Consider the following 17,634-nt stretch of genomic DNA (forward strand, 5'->3'; position numbering starts at 1 on the left):
GAGCAAACGGTTCAAAAGAGTCTCTCCGTTTCAACATCCGACGTCGTCTTTTTAAGATGGAATGATTTGCAAATGACTTTTGCCAGCGTCCTTGGTTTTTGGAAACAGGATGCTTGCAGGTAAATAGTTAGAGGATCCGACCACTTCATGCGTTTATCATGACGAGGCAACCCAGAGGAAATTCTTAAATGTGGCAGCTTACAGCCTCTTTAAGTGAGCCTTGTAAAAAGTGGACATTAAACAGGCTTTGTTGTTCGGTTTGGCTAAATTCAGTTATGAATTAAATGAGAGCAATGAAAATACAATCTGAAATCTAAATATACATAAATGTGTGTATTTATGGGGGAGCTCAAGCTCATGACCGGAATTTACTGTCAGGTGTTGCAGATGAAGAGGAGCAGAGTTAAATGAAGCTCCTTATCTGTTCTCTCCCTGGCAGCTTCCGATAAGCTCCCCAACTATTAGCACCTAACAGCTAATTAGAGTCCCCACTGAAAGGCAGGGAGGGGGTGGATTCGTGTGTGGAGGTAGGGTAAAGAAAACAGTGATCTTTAGTGCCTTCTCTTGGCACTTCATCACTTGACGCCCACTGGTTAGCATAAAAGAGTTTCTAGTGAGATCATTTCCGTGGGAAACAATAAACATTTGTGTTAATATTCACTGCAGTGATTAAATGTATTTTCATCAGAATCAAGAAGTAACGCTTTAGCTTTCAACCCTTGAGGTGCCAGTCAAAACAGGAGCAATCTGAGACAACTCCTGGGTCCTGCTCTCAGTGGACTTCAATATCTTATTACCTCTTTTTTTTAGACCAGGACAAACCCCTGATAAAACTTTCAGACGACCACATCAAAAGCTACTCGAGTAGTTGTGTTGCTGACGGCTATACGAACGAACAAACGCACGCAACGCAACCTCCTCTGCGGAGATGGTGGGATGAGGACAACATGTCTATTTTCCATTTATTTTCTTTGCCTCTCAGTCACAGTAGTCAAAACAGAAATCACAGGAAGTGAGTGACAAGACACTCACACAAAGACACTTCTCAACTGTACGGCTTTTATAAAAACTTGCAGCGGTGAATATCAGTTTTTCATGCTAAAAGTGAAAACAAACTGCATTAGACCAGACAATTTGATTCTTGTGTGCCGGTGTGTTTGCATGAAGTGGCTTTGCGCCACCATCTGGCAGCCGACTGGAATCACAATTCGCCGAGGAATAAGTCTGTCGTGCCTGCTCATTGAGCAGCTCCTGCACATCTGATTTTCACTTCAAAAGATTTTAAAGAAGTCCAGTGTGCCTCCACTGTGAGGCACTAATCTTGCTTTATAAACCGCGTTAAATCATTAAGGCACGTCAGGATATTCCTAATAAGCCATCATTATGGCCAGCCTCAGTTATTCTATGCAGTTCATCAGCTTTTCACAGAAAACTCCCAGCCAAACGTTTCTTTCTTTCTTTCTTTCTTTTTTTTTTTTTTTCTTCAGGTGAACTGCTCCATGTCTCATCGTCTCTTCTTGGATTTTGTTGGCGTTACGTCCTCACTGAGACCTGTTGTTTCATGCCTCCTTTTCTTGCTTGGCTTGTCACTAAGGTAACCGCTGGAGTCGCTTCCGTGGATCTCCATACGAGAGACCTCAATATCCTCTTCCTCTTCTTTGACATGTTTTTCCTTTTTCTTCTTCTTCTTCTTCTTCTCACCAGGTTGCGCACCATTTGTCTCACTTGTTGTCCCATTCAGCTTTGTTGCTGCGTTGCAGTCCAGCTGGCTGGGAGGTATCCTTTCCATCTCTTCTTCTGTCACCTCCTCTTTGATTTTGTCCGTCTTCTTTTTCTTTTTCTTCTTGGGGGACTTGTCCGGAGGATTCAGGGTCGGCTCTGGGATTGGTTCCGAGTCTTGTGTTTCTGGCTGATCTGCAGGACTGCTTAACTCCGAGCTCTCACCCATAGCAAGCAGCTCCTGCACCCTGAGAGGAAAAAAGACAAGACCAAACAGTCAATCGAGGGTGTAAACACATTGTAAGATGCTCTGGCTTTTGTCTTTATTTACAGGCACATTGAGCATTCATGCCTGGGCCAATCGACTCTGTAGTAGTCACAGCTATTTATCACCAACAGGTCTGATCAGCAGTCACGAAGAAACGAGACGTGAAAGGAAACACGACTTTCTGCCCCTTTTCCAGAGAGACCTAATTATCGTCAGTCAAAAAATAATCACGTCTTGTCACTGTTGTTGACCAGCTTGGACCAGCGTCCCATTTCCTTTTTTTTTGGCCTGAGCCCTCTATTATGCAGATGTGAGGTGTCCCCTTTCTTTTAAATAACATAGAGCAGTGGAAGTATAGCCCTTCACCTGAGGCTTTGGGGGCCATTGATATGGCAAGGTGACCACTGCTCCTTGATCTCTAAAAGGAGCCCATTATCTCTGCAAACTGGATGGGTAAGTCCAAAAAGAGGAACTAGGGTTGAGCCAAAGATTCCCTGGACAACATGCTAAACTCCACAAAGCAACCTATCGTTCACCATTGTAGGTTGATTTGGGATAAAATTGTCTGCCATCTTTCTGTAACGTGACGTCCAGGCCTCTATCATCTCAGAGTTCCAGGGACTCTGTTAACGCGGTGCTAAACACAGTCCATCAGCTTTGACTTTGGAGAGACAGGAGGGGAAGATATAAAACATCTGCATGCGTTGGACACCGATTGATGGAAAACACAGCACCACAAAGAGAAAGAAGCACAGATAACAGTATTGTATTGGAAAGTCTATCACAAAGCAGTTTGTCCACTTTTTTTTTCTGTGGTGTGGCAAAGCTTAAGAACTAAAAACAGTACAAACAAGTACCTGTGTGAAGTTGGCACCCCATATGTTGAAAATATGAATAAAAGCATTTTGGTTCGTTTGTGCATCGTTTGTGCACGATTGTGCAGGCAAAATCAGCGTTTGTGCACAAACCGTCTTGAAGATATTTAACTTTTAAGAGGTTGGTGACCTTAGGTCACTCAGCACCCCATTAACATCCAAATGACTTGAAAATGGTTGGAATCGTTTGTGCACCGTTTGTGCAGGCAAAATTAATGTTTGTGCACAAATAGTTTTTTTATAATTTAACTTTTAATTTTTTGAAAGTAGGTCACTCAGCACCCCATCAACATCCGAATGACTCGAAAATGGTTGGAATCGTTTGTGCAGGCAAAATTAATGTTTGTGCACAAACCATTTTTATGTTTTTTGACTTTTAAGTTTTTGAAAGTTTTGAAAGCTATTACAGCTTGAACTCTTTTGGAAAGGCCATCCACAAGGTTGAGGAGTGGGTTTTTAAGAGGTAGAGGCCCGTTCCAAACTGCTCTCACAAGGTTGGGAGCATGGAATTGTCAAAAATGTTTTGGTATCCTGAAGCTGTAATAGCTGCAAAAGGTGGACCGACATCATGTTGAACCCTATGGTTTAGGGAGAGGTGTCAAAAGTATTCACATTTACTACTTAAGTACAAACAAGTATAGATACTTGGGTTTAGAAATACTTATTCACAAGTAGAAGAATCTACTGAAGCTTTTTACCCAAGTAAAAGTAAAAAAGTATACAGTTTCCAAGCTACTTTTAAAGTAAAAAGTAAAAGTAATAAAATGGGGGAAAAAATGTCATTGAGGACAATAGTGTAGCCTATGGATGAGACATGTGACTCATAGAATGTATGGCTTCGTAAGATATTATTATTATCCTATTTTTCTCCGACTCAACAACATTGTACAGTAGTACTGTATTGATAACATGTGCCATCAGTTTTTTAATGTGTGTTTATGACTTGAGACCAGTGACCCTTCCGTGTGGGTGAGAAAGGCTTACATGAATACTCCTGAAAGAACACTATAACTTCTGACGGAGTTGAGCATAAATCAAACTACTGAAAGAGCTGAAATAGATTGTTGGTTCAATTCCTTTGGCAGTTTGCATACAATAGCTTGTAAGTAAAAGCTTACAATAGCTAAGACACAAAACACATGCATGCATCCCTGTCAGTGCTGGACATCCCACCCTTTTAAATTATGATTGGCCATGTAAGAAGTAAGAAGTAAAAAGTATGATGAAAAATAATTACTCCATTTAAGTACAAAGTAACGACTTTCTACTTAAGTACAGTAACAAAGTATTTGTACTTCGTTACTTGACACCTGGGTTTAGGAATGGGATAGCACGTAAGTTCATATGTGAGTCTAGGCAGGTTAGTGAATACTTTTGGCAATATTGTGTATTACTTAATTATTACATAATAATATTGACTTTATAATGTCACAAGGTATATAAGACCTCTTTCTGTGATGAAAATCTTTGTATGGGTTTATGAAATGGCAGCATGTCCATAGAGAAATATTTATAATACTGTGGTACTGTGACAACAATGAACACTTGGTTCATGTATGACCAAACTATGGTTAATACTATATGCACATAATGCAGAGGTTTGAAATGGACACTTGAAAACATGTAGCCTGTGAATTCCCATACTGCCTTGACCATCATGACATCATCTAGGGACTTTTCAGAGAGCCAATGATGACTTTCTGTGATTTTCCTTGGCAATACTAAAATAAAACTCCTTGTAATCCCTGTATTTCCCTCAAAACTGTAATTTTGGTTTTAACACTGATATGTGTCTTTCACACAAATCTTTGCACAAAATTATATTTACATCTTAGGCCTAAGTGTCCCGAACTTTTAGGAATTGGATTTATAGTTGTCTTTAAATCAATCATCAATATGTAGAGATATAAGGCATTTAAGATAGCAGTATCTAACAGTGTATAGATATAAATTAGTTACCTTGGCCAGATGGCTGTATGCGTGGCTGGTGCTGCAGAAATGTTTTTTGTATTTAAGGTAAACTGAGTCTTATTGCCCAAGGCCCTCCCACCCTGTAGCAAATTGATACATTTCATCATTTTCCCGGGCCATCATTTTTTGCACAGTACACATGAAGCACTTATTTCATTGTGCCAGTAAAGTATGAAGTGCATGCATGTTGCATTTTATTTGTGTTGTAGTTTACGCTATTACTTTGCAGACAAGGAGAATGAACATTGGTGTATATGCATGGTGATATACAGCTAGACATTTAAAATAGGGAGTGGTACTATTTACCAAAATTAAACTTAATCATGCTTTACCACTCTGAAAATATGAAGACAACCCTTGTGATTGCATAAATACTAATGTTTTATCAGTTGACCAATGCTAACTTATGTTGATGGCCACAATAGTGCAAAATAGGGGTATATAATCACAACAGTGTGCTACAATATTCAACATTTTTACACCTCTGGTAAATAATGACTGCCAAGACATGTTGATGGGGTGCTGAGTGACCTACTTTCAAAAAATTAAATTATAAAAAAAACTATGTGTGCACAAACATTCATTTTGCCTGCACAAACGTGCACAAACGATGCACAAACGATTCCAACCATTTTCGAGTCATTTGGATGTTAATGGGGTGCTGAGTGACCTAAGGTCACCAACCTCTTAAAAGTTAAATATCTTTAAGACGGTTTGTGCACAAACGCTGATTTTGCCTGCACAATCGTGCACAAACGATGCACAAACGAACCAAAATGCTTTTATTCATATTTTCAACATATGGGGTGCCAACTTCACACAGGTCAAACACGTCAGTGCTGAGTAAAGGTCAGCTGTTGCAAAGGTTTGACACTGCCCCCAAGTGGCAGTAGGCCGGTAAAACATGTATTCACAGATTGAATGCTGTTGCATTTGTTCCAATTTCAAGAACTAAGTATGGTATGATAAAAAAGAAGAAGAAAAACAAACACAAACAACCCAGATTCATTTAAACCCTGTCGACAAAGCACCACCACACTCACCTGGTCCTTTCCAGTTTTCCTCTGATCAGCAGCACTCCTGCAGTATCAGCATCAAGCGCAGTCACCTCAAACTCCAGCTCCGCCCCGATCCTCGGCCCAGCGTCCCTCCAGGTTTCCATGGAGACGAGATTTGGTTTGGGTAAGCTGGCATTGAAACAGCCGTGCACGAGGCAGCCCACATGGCTTACTCCCAGTTTATTCACTTTACCCTGTGGAAAGCAGTGATTTGTTTTGTTTTTTTGGTGTTGTATTTTGTATTATTATAACCACACGTGTTATTTCAATGCAAAGAAAACCAACCTCACCGAGGAAACAGAATGACAACCCATGGAAAATAATGCAAAACTTACCAGGAGTTTCTGTCCCTTTTTGGGCTGAAATACAATAAAGATGGCTTCTATGTCCATGTGGATGTAGCCGCTATCATCAAAAATGTTGCCATATTTTCCCACGATGCTTATGTTGTCATAAGCCAAGGGTACTCCGTCCAGACTGTAAGGACACAAACAGAGCAGAGCAAAGTGGGTGAGACAGAGTTTTGATGAGAATATTCAGGATACAAGATTAACTGTTACGTATACCATGTAATAAAAATGATTTTAGGCGTATGTCATATACATTAGTGTTCCTGAGATTTTTCATTTTCCCAACATAACTGTTCTAAACCCCTTGTTGCCCAGCATTTTTATGGTGAAACAAAAAAAAATGTCTGAGAAAATTTCAAGGTTTCACATATCTAACATAACTGTGTGTTATTACTGTTAGGTACAGGGGCCCTTAAGTATGCCATTTTCAACCGGGAAAACCTTCTACACGACTACAGGAGCCAGTTTAATTGTTTAGATAAGAAGAAAAAAAAATTAAATATAAACGTGGTCGTGTTTAACGCACTGCTTATAAATCTGACGTCAGCCACGGTAAACAAACAAGCTTCAGCTCACATATCTCCTGCGATGCTTGACAATAACTCGCATTTGTGTTGTTACCTCGGGGAAAACTTGAGCAGCTCGGCCTCCAACTCCTCCGTTATACCCGTCCTCTTCTTGTTCAGATAAACGGGTGGCAGGGCGACGTGTTTGCGGTGCGTGTTCATGACCAGACACGAGTACGGCGCTGACAGCAGCTCCGAGGCCGCGTCGAACGACGGGATGACACACGGGACGCAGTCCGGCGCAGAGCTCCCTTGATCCGGCTGGACTGGGGCACACACGGTGGGAATTTCACCGGGCATTTTCACATACTTTGGGTCGTTCTCCGCATGCTCCGAGTTTGCCATGCTGTTTCGGTAGACCGGAAGACAAACAAGCGACGACTTCCGCTGTGAGGAAAGGCGGCTAAGTGTGTTTACGTTGCCCTCTGCTGGACAGGAGGTGGAAGGAGAGCAGAGGGAATGAAAAGTAAAGTTGAAAGTACCCAAAAATATTTGGTGATCATTACCCAACGTATTAATTGGTTTGAATTTTGTGCTTGAAATCTAGACAAATGATTGGAAATTTGGTGAAAATGTATAATTGTACGAAATGCTTTTTGCCTTTGAAGCCTGAAACATGCCAATAAAAATAATTGCAGACTTTTGCAATCTTCAAATGTGATGAATGTGTGAAAGCAGACTAAAAGTTGTATATTCTGTTTTATCATATTTTCTGAGTGCATTCTGGAGTACTTTTTTTGTGACACGTTATTCGATCTTTAAAGAATCTGTTTGAGAGGAATTATAGCAAACAAAATCATTTTGGCAAGACGATTTACTCTGCAATGAAATGTAATGATATGGAGTGAAAATCCAACCTGAAAAGCAGTTCAGCTGCAGCACTGTACTTGCTCACAGTTTGCAATGTGGGCAAGGGTATCTGAGAATAGATGTTTTAGTTCTTGGATGAACAGGCAAATTTTCTGGGATCACAGAGGGCTAAGAAAGCTCACTAAAGGTTCATTGTATGGCTTGTGGAAATGGTAAATTGAAGTTTTTCAGCTGGGAAAACAGCCTTTGAGTGGGTCTCACTTTATTTCCCCATAGTTTCTGAAGCCTCTTAGATTATTATTCAACAGGAACACATGGATTATTAGGTTAATCCTTCCCTGCTCCAATATTGTGGTAGAGAAAATAAATTCATAATGAGCTTCAAAACATAACAAAAACAACACCAACTGCATATTAACATGCCCTTTGTTTTGTAATCTGCGAGTTGTGCACTGACAAGCCTGGCAAGAATGCTCATTGATTCCGTATCCTCTTCTTACCTGCAGTGTCACATTAAGATCATTAGGGTGACCTGAGGTGTCAATTAGAGCAGTTAGTGCACACTCACATGCACTCTTGCATCCAGACTTGCACAGATGCAGGAGCAGAAAATATCCTGCCACGTGCAGGCAGATCTAGTGTTACTGTTTTCTGAGAGAGCAGCACCACGGGAGGTCACATGATTCAGCATTTCTCTCGATATTACACACACATAGGGGGGAAATGTAGCTCTGGAGCACCCTGGGGCACCATGGCCCCCACTCCTGTCTGTTGTCATGGTGATGAATAGTGACGTGGTTTCTTAGTCAGCAAGAGCTCCCAGTGGCTTCTGCTGCTGTGGGACATGCTTGACCCAGAGATAAATGCACACGCACACACCGCCCCTTGGTGCTTTCTGGAGTAGACAAACCCCATAATTAAGTATTTAGCAGCATGATGTTGTCACAGCAGTTCCATATCTTCACAGGGGCTCCCAGCTGTGTGTATGTGCATGCATGAGAACGCATACGATGCTGCTTTCTATAGCTCTTTCCCCTTTTGCTGCGTGAAGCTCTTCATACTTATGGGTTTGAGGGGAGCCATAAAACAGATTTACTTCATCTGTTAACTTTACGATGAGTGTCGGAACCCAGAACAGAGCCAAAGACATAATTTTGTTAAACTGTGGTCTCATAGGAATGCACTCATTTCTTAAACTACTGTATCGACTGCGTGGCATGCAAGCTGTCAGAGTCAGTAAAGTGGACGTTTGGGTTTTATGACAAGTGACAATTATTTAATGGAAAATGAAAAAGAAATATGTATGGAATGAAATGTAACTGTCTGGCTACGGAGAAAGAAGCAACACCACACACACGCACACAAACTTGTTTTTCTATCTTTGTGATGATTCACCTTAAACATAATGCATTCCCTAGCCTAATATCGAAACTCCAACTCTCACCATAACCCTAAACCTAACAATAACCTTATAATAATATTACGGTAACTAAAAGTCACTTTGTACGCATACAAACATGCACATGTCTGATCTTCATTTTGTCACAAGCCAAATTAATCTACTTTGTTAGTGTTAGCTTGAATTAATCCTGTAACAATGGAAATAATTACAATAAACACTTTAATAATTCATCACAGTCCACCTCTCAGATTAGCCAGACTTTATTTTAATTAACTTTATAAGAAGCATTATATAAAAATATGTTTGATTTTTATAGATACCTGATATACAAGCATGGATATACTGTAAAATACATTGCACATCACTGCATTTTCATGTCAAAGCATTCCATTATCAGACAATACATCTAGTTTACTGTTGACTGTCTCAATCTGCATTCCATAAACCAATAGCAAGATAGAAAGAGTGAGAACAAGGTCAATGAGATTGAATTAGCGGTACTTTAAAAAAAGTAGATTGGCTTCATGCTTAGTTTGTGCTCATGGTGCCGAGGATGCTGACAGGATGAGATCTATCGTCCTGCTCATTAGTGTAAGGATCAGAGACAGGAATGTTTATTACATGATTTGTCACCCAAACAGCACTTCACTATCCTGGCTTTGGTTTGAGTTGTACAGAGGGCGTTTGAACCCATGTTTGCATAATAATTAAGAAGCACAAAAGCCCTCATTATGCTGACTCTCTCTTTCTGGAAGCAGCAAAAAAAGTGTCCAAGGCGAAAGACCTGGTTCACCTCCAGCAGTCAGGATACAGTCGTGGGACATGTTGAGGGGAGCACAAGCTGTATCTGCTGTCTGACAGTGAGTATTTTAGTAACCGTCTCTGTTTCAGTGAGTGCAAGTCGCTCTCGGTGACAGATCATCAAGGTGATGCTGTCGTGTGTCCATTGTAGGAAATCTGAGGAATGCCATTACTTGAGTTGTCAAGGATTTCCTGAAAAGGACAAATACTTTTGATTTTATGTGTTTTTCTTTTCCAAAACCATGTGACAATTTTTTTCTCTCTTTCCTGGTGTGTCCTACCTTCTCTGTCATCTCATGCGAATGGTGCAGTGAGTGTTCCCTCTCCAGAAACATCCTCTGCTGCTCTGAGCTAGCCAGTCGACAAGTCAGCCATGTGGATAATGTACAGGATGAGATCCCTGGACAAGACAGGGGATATTGTTAACAGAAAAACCACAATTCCCTGAGAACATATCTTAAAGACTCAGCTGATTCTCTCCCCTTTTTCAACCTGATCTTACAGAAGTTCCTAATACCCTTTTTAACAACACATTATGTAAGAGTGGTGTGTTATGTGTTTGACTTGAGGGCAAAATGGAAATGCTAATGTAAATTAAATCAGCAGATCTTTCAACATTTCTTCCTTTTCTCATTTTTAAATCCATCAGTAAAGCCGGGTATAGAATCATAACATAAACAGGAAAAAAAAATCTCATTCTTCTACATGTCCCAACAATTTATGCGACTGGGTTTGTAATACTTTACAAGTAATTTGCTCTTTAACGTTTTTAAAGTCATGCTTGGGCAGAGTTTGAGGACGTTGAGGAGAACTGTTTCATTTGAATCAGGTTTATTGGAGCTGGGAAACATCTAAAACATGCAGGGCAGTGCCCCCTCCGTAAACTAAGTAGATCCATCATGTGTGAACCCGGGTTGACGCCCTATGTTGGTTCTAGCTGGGCTTCTAATGGGAGATCAATGCATGGGCAGCCCAACTGGGACCCATGGGTTTGGATAATTGGGTTAGACATGGGCAAACACTGTCAATCAAATATGGACTTATGTTACGGGTCTGAGGTGGAACACAAATAGGTAATCAGTCTATGGGTTTAGAATGGTGAACAGAGATGGGGGCCACCTGGTCAAACCATGTGGACCACAGATCGGCAAACACAAGCGTAACTGACTGACTGCAGTGAAAACCACAATCCAACACGTATACACACCAAGAAATTCCACGACACGTCTTTTTGTTAGCACGTGAGCATTAGCGTCACCATCAGACATCGTATGCTCCTACTGCTTGAGAGTGGTTTGTGGTCTCCCCCACTATGGCGACCTTTCAGAGTGAGAAGTGTACGATGTTCCACACTCAAGTTTTTAAATGTTATGAGCGCATTATCCAAGTTTTCACAGTGCACTGTATGTCGTCTTATCAAAAAAAATGTTGTTGATTTGTGAAGGTTGTAGAATTGGAGTGGGATATTTGTGAGTGACTGATAGTATGTGTATATGTATGGTATAAAATACGATCAAATGACAAAGGAAGAGATACTTTGCCTTAACCCCTAAGTAGTATCTGTTGTCAGTCACTTCCACAAAGAAATATTTATAAATAAAATATTCCTCTGATAGAGTGCATTTATGGGGTGCAGCAGATGTTAACAACACGTTTCAATTGTTTCATATTGTATCACAATATAATGTGACATGCGGTTGTGTTTGTTGTTCATTTACCCAGACAGGCCAGAGTCATGGCAGCCAGGTGGATTGAGTGCATTGAGTTTGGCTGTTTGTTCAGTGCCCGTACAAACTGGAAGTTGAGAATCCCCCCAATCAGACCACAGATGCAGCATGCTGAAAAAAGGATCATCTGAAAGACACACACAGAAATGGAGAGAGAGATGTTTATGTTGATGAAAACGACAAAATTGATACTCCATCAACAGAAATGTAAACCACCTGAGAAAATGTGATGAGATAGGAGATATACAAACTGCTACCGAGCTTCCATCTCTGTCACTTTGCTGTTTTGAACAACGGCTGTGGTGATGAGTAATGCCCATCAGTCAAAATAAATCTTATTTCCCATTAGAAAATTGGATCCCTCTCAAAACAAACAGTCTCTTCCAGAGATATTGCGCAGCTTTTAAATAGCTTGCATCATTCACTTGCTCTTTATTTGAATGAGCTTGTTTGACTTGTGGGGGTGAGATTTTAATTTGATAATAAAAAAAGAATGTTTAATAAATAACATTCTACAAATTACTTCTTCTTTTTTTTTAATTCAAATCAGCAAAAGGAAAACTCAAACTCAATTGGAGATTTAAAATTTTCCCATGAGAATCTGATTCACAAAAGACTGTAGCTACATTACTCTGCCATCATACTGACAAAATGATGCACTTCTATCTCCCATTCACTGGGACTGCATATTGCTTCAGTACTGCAGGTATTTTCTCAATGCTCCAAGTACAGATGCCGTTAGTGCCTTTAACCGCATGGAAAAGGGCATCTCTGATTTCAGTCATTACCCGAAGAATTGTGGAAAGCGGCTGGCAGGGGTCCGGAGCCATACCAACCTAATGCAATCACCTCCCCACAGGCAGAGAAGGAGAGAGGTGGATGAAAAGAGATCAGGAAAGGAAGACAGAAAGAGTGAAAGTATTAAAATGACAGGGTGAGGGGGAGGGTGTGACTGATTGGAGAAGGCAAAAAGGTGGATTGGAATGATGAATGAGGGAAAGGCATGAGGAGAACAACAAAAGCTGGGAACAGCTAGGGTGAGACAGAAGACTGTCTATGTTACAGCAGATCGGACTGACATTGATCCATCATTAGTGCCCTGCCTGCAGGAGACAGGGAGTCAAAGAGAAACACGAGGACCTGGAGACACGGAGAGACTGTAAAAAAGACAGAGAGAGCAACCGAAAGGGAAGAGAGGTGACTGCTTGTCTCCTCTGATTTCCTCAGACATCTCTCTCAGAACCAACTGTGAGCACCTGCCTCTGGGACAACACACATACACTCCTTTTGGTATTTTCTATCTTTTCTTATAGATTATGCAGACTTTGTATGCATTGTTAATTTCAATTATATACATCAAACATATGTTTGCATAATTAAAAACACTTACTTACGATATGTACATGTAGGGATAAACGTGATCTTTGATAGGTAACAACATCTAATATTGTTAAGTGTATTATTGAATAAAGCTGGTCAGGAATTAAAAGATAAAACACAACATTCTTCATGAGAGACAAAGCTGATGATTATGTTGGTTTCAGTGGCAGCACTCAAGGGTTTGCATACATCCGGTGTCTCAATCAACCAAATTTTAGCCTTAGTAGCAGAAGACAGGGATATCATCAATACTGACTAAATTAAACGGGTTAAAAACTTGCAGCAGACAAAAGAATAGTTAGATGAGAGGACAGATAGTTGACCACATGTCTGTACAGTAAATACAAAGTGCGGTGTTAAGTCTGTATGAGGATAAACTCCCCTGACTTGGTACTACATTTTATCTTCAGAGACCACAGACCTTTTAAATTGGTTAATCTCAGTTAATTCAGACTTTAATGTTCACACAAACCTGCTTTCAAGTACTTTTCCATTCTGCTGGGTACCACAAGAATCTATATTTGGAACACTTCTTATGTGCATCATACATAATTCTTCCCGTGGGGCAAACCATACATATCCTTTCTACTGATCTCCATTGCCATTCTCATGAGATCCACATGTTTCAGTAAAGATGCATTCTGGCAAATGTCCTGCTGGGCTGAAATTAAAAACTGGATTTCAAAACATTGGGGGAAAGTCTGTCTCAGTTGTAGAGAATTTCATCTTGGGATCTTGTCCACCAGTGATACCCCACTGTGACCCCAGTGGGTTTCTTAACTTATAGTTTTGTTTAAATATCTTTTTTTTATTATCATCATTATCGTTTTGTTGCTGTTATTTAGTTTTCTTGTATTTCTTTCTTTTTTTGTAAATAACTTTGTTTCAAAAAGTGCTATTGAAAATTATGTTTACATTTTTTCAGTAATCAATTCTTGGGACTTTACCAAGGTCCCAGTCTCCCCTCTAATCTCCAGGCAATTAGTCCTGCAAAAGTTCAGCGCATTACCCCTCACACTGATACAACATTTCTGTAGTATTTCATTTTCAAATTATTTTGGACAGAGGAAACAAGTAAAATTGAACACATTAATTGGTTAATTAGTGCTCCATATTTGCATGATTTCTGGTATGGAAGGTAAAGGCTTTTTGCATATGTACATATACATATATATATATATGTATATGTACATATATATATTGGACTGAATCACTGGGTTTTGTAAGGTACATGCTCCTTGCTGAAAGTTTCAGTGTACTGTATATTTATGTACTTACAATGAGACCAGTCCTCTTTCGAGCACACAGCACTCCACACATCCCACAGACCAGGAACTGGAGAAAGAGAAGGATGACAACTGAGTTTATTGAAAAATCAACAGTCCTGAGTTTGTTATTTGAAAAAAAAAATACTAAATAGGGAACATATTTTTATCACAATTATTCCTGATCCAAGTCTTGAAAACAAAACAGACAAACAAGAAATAAAAAGAGAGAGAGAGAGAATCTGCACACTCTCTTACACATGTGTTTTCCCTCTCCAAAAATAGGACCATGCTGTCCTGGATGTCAGTAAGTTATAACAGCAGGGTGTGTAATGCTGGCAGACTGAGCTTAATAATGGGACAGCTGAGTGAGCTCCAAGCTATGTTGTTTTGCTGAAAGTTGTTGAAGCCAATAAAGAGAATATGTGTGCACACTCCTGTGAGTGCAAAGGGAGTTTGTGGTTTCATCTTATTCTTACCTGTCAGGTTTGGTTATGGTACCTGTTGTGGCTTTCAATAAATGTATTAAAAACACAAATGCACCTAAGATTTACTTCACTTTCAGCAAAGATTGAGGGTTTACTCTTGATTTTGTTCCCCTGAACAGCCATGTCCCCTTATTTGATTTATTCTGGGGCCTTCACACCGATTTCAGGGTATTTAAGAAAGGATCAAGCAGTCGAAACTGCTGAAAAAAACTTGCATTTCAGCCTTATTTCAGGATTATTTTTCAACCAAGCTACATTGATTTAGTTCCACTTTAAATGTTTTAATCTTTCTAACATTTCTTAAAAATCTCACAACAAGATTGCATTTTTACAAGCTCGCAAATTTTATGGTCCTGAGTGAAACTTTTAGTGACATCTGGTGTCAAAGTTGAAGATTGCAAGGAAATGAATACCCCTTGCCCTATCTTCTTCTTCCAAACTTTTAGGAGAAACTACAGTTGACACAAAAAAGGTCCTCCATGGTGTCAGTGATCGGTTTGTCCACAAATAGAAACAAAGCAAGATGGTGGACTGTGTAAAGGAAGCCAGCGGTAGACATTAACGCCTAATTCTAAGATAAACAAACAATTCCTATTTTCATGGGAGTCTACTGATTAAAATATAAACATTTCTACCAATAGATCTCACTGAATGCTATACTAAATCTATAATCAAAGGTTGGACATTAAATTAAAAAGATCGAACAAGTAGTGACTGACTCAGCAGACTGTGCTCAGGAGCTTTGAGTCAAACGCACATTGTCTACCACTGTCTTTATACACAGCACAGTGGAAGCAGGCACACTCAAATCATCGATTGCACCTTCACAGTTTTTCGGAATCTCCAAACTTGGAAAAAAAAAGCTACAGTTTCTTCATCTGTCGCAGCAGCAACATTAAAGAAGCAGATTTAATCAACTTCTAGGCATGTATCTCAAACTAAACTTTTCACAGTTCAGCAGCAAAATCAAGACAATGAGGCTGAGAGAGGCACTGTAACAAGACAAGACGTAAACAGAAGACTGAGCGGATGATCGGACATAAAAGCTTTGACTCTCTCAAGCACTGAGGAGCAATTCAAGCATGAATTAATGCAACTAATCTTAAGGTCCCATGAGGCAGTCCAAATGGCTATGTAAGTGCCTCTCTGACATTATCTTCAGATAGCACACAAAGTGTCTTCAACATAACCTTATCAGACCTAATTCAAGAAATCAGATATGCGGGGCAAGCAAAAGCATATTGTTTGATTAAAATAAAAGAAAAACAATGCTTTCTGTAAACAAAACATGATTATTAGCAACTTTAACTTTCAAGAAATCCTTTTTTAAGGAAGGAAAGGTTAGAATGTGTCTTCCCCTGGTTTTTAAGTGCTTTTGCACTTTTTTATGGAAACATGCTCAAGATAAAATATGTAATATTCACATAGACCTGTAAAACATTTAAGTATAGCTTCTGACCTCCAGTAATTTGCCATTACAAAACAACTGAGTTTCTTTTAAAGTAGAATTAATGTTGTTTTTCCTCTATTCGATAATCCAACAGTCTGAACGTGTCTAAAAAAACATGCAGTAGCCTACAAAGAAGGGTTTATCAAAAGGTTGTTTAAACTATGCCTCAACCTTACATGCCATCCCCGGAGTTACTTATACTCTCTGGAGGTAAACAAGCGGAAAAGTAAAGACAATAACTGTGCCCAGGACGTACACAGAGTCCACTCCAGACCGGAGAAGCGTCACCCTGCTGCGGCTTGTGCTCGCCCCGGACCCAGCTGATACCCACGGCGCCCAGGACGATGCTCGCCACACCCAGACCGACTTCCACCACGGAGAGCAGGAGCAGACTCCACAGGATTTTGCGGCTGGAGCACATCCTACCGCGGGCATCTCTCCAGCTCCAGCAGGAGGCGAACAGAAAAGGAGAGAGGAGTCCGCTTCTCCTCTTTTTTTTTTTACGAAGGCGCAGCGGCTTCACTGCTTCATATCCGGCTGGGAAAAGAGTGCTTCTTCGAAGTAGACCAGAAAGTCAAGAAGAATGTTGGAGATGATATCAACAAACTATTTGAAACTGAAAGAGGTAGAACTCTGGCGCTGCGTTTGGATGTTAATGTAAAGAGGGAGCGCTCAACAGAAGTTCTTCCTCATGCACAGTTGCGTCTGTGCCGCATGGCGCTATCCAAGGTACTTAAGCACCACTGCAAACACACGCGCGCACTCACACAAAACGCGAATTTCCTTGTCACGCACACGTGCACACAATCCAGGGCCGTAGCGTGGATGCCAGGTGTCTCAGCCTTCGCCCCCTTGTGGAAACATTCAAAAACCTGAGGCAGATCATTGTGGACAGATGTCATGTACATTCAGTTCTCCGGTTAAGCTTCTGACATCTCATGGACCAAAGCCACTGACATTGGATCAGAACAGGTTGGGCAGTATCGCTCCTTTCAACAACAACAAGTCTTACTGAAGACACATAGGCTGTGAATAAGATGCTTTAATATGCTGATACAGAATTGTTTGATGAGTAAGTTAAAGCTGCAGTCTGCAACTCTTTTTCAAGCATAATGCCTGGAACTGTCCGGGGATTCTGAAAGTAGTACATTAAATACCTCAATACAAAAAAAAAAAAGAGTTCTCTAGGTCCCCTATATGTCCCCTATACTCCAAAGCCAGCAGGTTTGTTTACAAAATTGCAGACCGGACCGGTAAAAGGTAACCAATCAGGTTACGAGCTGGGCTCTGCTGCCTGTCAATCACCGATTGTGCACGCGCGATACAAGGTAGGCTCGTCCCCACGCTTATTTATCTAGACTATTGAACTTCATTACGGGCTAGTCTACTTACTGTGTCTTCCATGATTGCAAATGACAGGTGAGTTGATGAATGAGGAGTCGTGTACGCGCATCTGGCGTGGACGTAGACGTGCACGAGTTCTCATGTGTTTTGATGGGGCGGG

At 40.4% G+C, this 17,634-nt stretch overlaps 2 protein-coding genes across 2 annotated transcripts; both read right to left on the minus strand.

Annotated features, from left to right (window-relative positions):
* Window positions 1-950: 950 nt before the first annotated feature.
* On the minus strand, window positions 951-7,169 carry polr1f (RNA polymerase I subunit F). The gene is made up of 4 exons (XM_075449291.1): window positions 6,863-7,169; window positions 6,227-6,368; window positions 5,877-6,085; window positions 951-1,967 (listed from the first exon to the last, which is right to left on the minus strand). Exons 1-4 carry the CDS (start codon window positions 7,150-7,152, stop codon window positions 1,505-1,507), a joined length of 1,104 nt encoding a protein of 367 aa, XP_075305406.1. The 5' UTR covers window positions 7,153-7,169; the 3' UTR covers window positions 951-1,504.
* Window positions 7,170-9,263: 2,094 nt separating this feature from the next.
* tmem196 (transmembrane protein 196) lies at window positions 9,264-16,836 on the minus strand. Its single transcript, XM_075449792.1, has 5 exons — window positions 16,387-16,836; window positions 14,206-14,262; window positions 11,539-11,674; window positions 10,102-10,220; window positions 9,264-10,012 (listed from the first exon to the last, which is right to left on the minus strand). Exons 1-5 carry the CDS (start codon window positions 16,549-16,551, stop codon window positions 9,941-9,943), a joined length of 549 nt encoding a protein of 182 aa, XP_075305907.1. The 5' UTR covers window positions 16,552-16,836; the 3' UTR covers window positions 9,264-9,940.
* Between the last annotated feature and the right edge of the window lie 798 nt (window positions 16,837-17,634).

Source organism: Odontesthes bonariensis, chromosome 18 (genome assembly GCF_027942865.1).
Source record: "Odontesthes bonariensis isolate fOdoBon6 chromosome 18, fOdoBon6.hap1, whole genome shotgun sequence".
NCBI classification, from domain to species: domain Eukaryota; kingdom Metazoa; phylum Chordata; class Actinopteri; order Atheriniformes; family Atherinopsidae; genus Odontesthes; species Odontesthes bonariensis.